Source organism: Microtus ochrogaster, chromosome 24 (genome assembly GCF_000317375.1).
Source record: "Microtus ochrogaster isolate Prairie Vole_2 chromosome 24, MicOch1.0, whole genome shotgun sequence".
In the NCBI taxonomy this organism is placed as follows: Eukaryota; Metazoa; Chordata; class Mammalia; order Rodentia; family Cricetidae; genus Microtus; species Microtus ochrogaster.
Genome location: NC_022024.1, coordinates 9,023,597 through 9,026,898, shown reverse-complemented (window position 1 = coordinate 9,026,898; position 3,302 = coordinate 9,023,597). Strand labels below are relative to the sequence as shown.

The 3,302-nt window shown below is 55.8% G+C and overlaps 1 protein-coding gene across 1 annotated transcript in view; it reads left to right on the top strand.

Moving 5' to 3' along the window:
* Lrp1 (LDL receptor related protein 1) overlaps nucleotides 1-3,302 on the top strand; it is an 82,257-nt gene that overhangs the window by 41,789 nt on the left and 37,166 nt on the right. The window contains exons 21-22 of the mRNA XM_005358010.2: nucleotides 2,437-2,619; nucleotides 2,922-3,122. Coding sequence (XP_005358067.1) covers nucleotides 2,437-2,619; nucleotides 2,922-3,122 — 384 coding nt within the window. The remainder of the gene's footprint in view (nucleotides 1-2,436; nucleotides 2,620-2,921; nucleotides 3,123-3,302) is intronic.

Sequence of the window (3,302 nt, the reverse complement as noted above, 5' to 3'; positions counted from 1 at the left end):
GTGTCTGGTAAAGCGTTGGATAGGTCAGTGAGGTGAGCACAGAAACGCAGTGCAGGGACGTGTCTGGTAAAGCACCGAATTGACAGGATGTCTACCCAGGCGTGGTGGCTCATCCCTCTGATCCCACCACATGAGAGGCTGAGGCAGGGGATCGATCACTAAGAGTACAAGGTCATTCTGGGCTATGGATGGAGGAGGAGTACAAAGGAAGGGATGAGGGGGAAGGGATGAGGGGGGCGCCCAGGGCCGGAAGAGGCCTCTTGGGGCAGGCCGAGATTCCTGGAGAGACAGGCCCTCCCTGAGGTGCTGGTGTCTTCTCTCTGGCCATCGCTGTTGGGAAAGGCTGCAGAGCTGGGATGGTTCTGACGGTTAGAAAAGTCCTTTTTCCCCCTGTGAAATTGAATGTTTAGCATATTAGTTTCCTAAGGTTTCTGTAATCCACAGTCACAAACTGAGTGACTTAACAACAGAAGCACACTGTCACACAGTCCTGAAGAGCAAACTGTCCTCAGGGCTGGCTCCTCCCCAGCCTGTGAAGGAAAACACGTCCCAGCGTCTCGGAAACGTTAGGCCTTCCTTTGCGCTAAATTTCCATCCTATCTCTACCTCCATCTTCATGTAGTATTTTCCCTGAGTGGGTCTGTCCCTGGGTCCACATTTTTCTTTTTATAGAGACATTAATGCTGTTAATTAGGCTTTATTACCCCCAATGATTTCAGTCTGCAAAGACACTACTGTCAAACAAGGCTACCTTGATAGGTAAGGTGGTTCGGCATCCTTTTAGGGACAGGAGGAGTTCAACTCATGACAGCTGACATCATGTCAAGCCTTACATGGCCCGTGGTCCACCGGCTAGTCTCTGCCTTGGAGTTAGAATTGTGAACAGTGGGTGCTGTGGACCACCCACTGTGCATCCAACTAAGAGACAGGACCAAGGGGGTCTCAGGAGGATCAGGGAACAGTGCTATTTTCAGGATCATCTCTAAGAAGCACTTGGGGATCTAGGAAGGGATCCCACATGCTCTATGAAGCAGTGCAGGTGTTACCCAACAAGCCAGGCAGACCTGGACCGATGGCTTCCTCTGCGTGGACTTCCTCCTGCAGGCAATAGGTGGAGAGGCATGGATGGGGCCTGATGTGGGATCAGAGACCTGATTGGCAGTAATGTTAGTCTGTGGTTCTGAGCAGGCATGGCCTAGGACCCTTCAGGAGGAGGTGCACCTGACTGGCCATATGGCACCTGACATAGGAGAGTGTGAGACTTCCTATGGGGGCGGAAGGCAGCTTGGAGACTCGAACACTTCCGGCGGTGCCAGCTGGGCCAGGCAGGCAGGCAGAGAAGAGAAGCCTCTGCATTGACAAGGGAATGAGGCTGCTTCTGAAGCGGCAGCTTCCAGTAGGGTATGAGGGTCAGACAGGCTTGACCTGGCAGGCAGTGGGGATCAGACAGAGGCAGTGGGGAGCACTGGGAGGAGGTACAGTGTCGGTGACACTTTGGGAGACAGCTCCAGAAGGAAATTAGAGCGCACTGAACTTCAGTCCCTCCCGGGGAAGAAGAGTCAGATCATAGGCAGCTGATGAGAGTTGAGACGTGAGGAGAGGGTACCAGCCCTGTGATGGCAGAGAGGATGGAGCGGTGGGCACACTATTACTGTGAGACCCAGCCCGGTACCTGGCCAGTGTTTGCACTTGGGTGGCATTTCCATTATGGCTTGCGGGCTTGGATAGGGCACAGCACAATCCTGCTGGACCAGTGAGCTTGTGCCCCAGCCCCGCCCCCAGGTTATACCAGTTCCCTGCATACATGGAAAAATTGCTGAGACCTCTGAGCCCTTTGACCTCTGACCCATGCTCTGCCTCCCGCCCACTCCCTCCCCACTCTGGCTCGATTGGCCCATCTCAGCCGCTTCCCACTGGGGTTTCCTTTGCTGGGTGTGCAATTCCAGGTGTCCTTGTGGCTTTACTCTTACTTAATTCCTGTCCCTGCTCAAATGGCTTCTGCTCAGAGCCCTGGTGACTCTCTCATCTGAAGTGTCACCCACGAGACTGGCACCGTTCCTGGTTTCGTCTCCACAAAGTGTGTCATTGTCTGCAGTCATAGCCTTGATCTGTCTCCCTCCACTAGGCCCTGAGTTATCTCGGAGCAAGAACTTGATCTTAGTCCCTGCCAGTGCCTAGAACCTAGCTGGCACTCGGAGAGCATGGAGTGAATGAGGGAAGCGACAAAATCCTTAGCCGGTCTCCATCCTGAGTGTAGAGAAGGGGACATTAGATGATCACTGGGGTCCCTGAAGGTGTGGCATCTGAGACTCTTGACGGGTCTCTCAGGGCTGCCAGGCTGTCCGCAGGCTCACAGGATGCTCCCGGACTCTTCCGCTTGGCATCCAGGCTGACCTGGAGGGCCTCTCCCTCCTGATGCACCCCCATGTCTTCCAGCCACCAGACCTCCTGGAGGCTGCCATACCGATGAGTTCCAGTGCCGGCTGGATGGCCTGTGTATCCCCCTGCGGTGGCGCTGTGACGGAGACACCGACTGCATGGATTCCAGTGACGAGAAGAGCTGTGAGGGGGTGACCCATGTTTGTGACCCAAATGTCAAGTTCGGCTGCAAGGACTCAGGTGAAAAGAGGACTGGGGGGACCCCAGATTTGGTGGCAGGGGTAGCGGTGGCGTAGTGGGGAGGGGAGAATCAGGAAGGGGCCAGGTCTGCACGAAGGACCCTGGGAGCCCAAACCCTGGCTGGAGTTGAGTGTCCTTCCTGCTGTCTTAGTTACCTGTGTGGATTTGACAGCAAAGGCTTTGTGGTTCATAGCGGTCCCCAGAGTGCTTCAGCGATGACCCTGTCAGAGAAGCCCACTGGGTCTGGGCACAGTGAGTCCCAGTCTCCAGGCCTGCTCCTCATGTGCGCCTGCCCCCCTCAGCTCGGTGCATCAGCAAAGCGTGGGTGTGTGACGGAGACAGCGACTGTGAAGACAACTCGGACGAGGAGAACTGTGAGGCCCTGGCCTGCAGGCCACCCTCACATCCCTGTGCCAACAACACCTCCGTCTGCCTGCCCCCTGACAAGCTGTGTGACGGCAAAGATGACTGCGGAGATGGCTCAGACGAGGGCGAGCTGTGCGGTGAGCAGCGTCCTGGCCAGATGCAGGGTCTCTAACAGTATCCATTGGTCTAGGGCTGCCGTGGCCCTGCATGAGGCATCCCACGACTCCACCATTTACTCCATAAGGTGGCCCAGTGAGGCAGCCACAGTATGTCTCCAGATGAGGAGGAGGAGGCACAGAGCCCTTAAATAGAGTAGT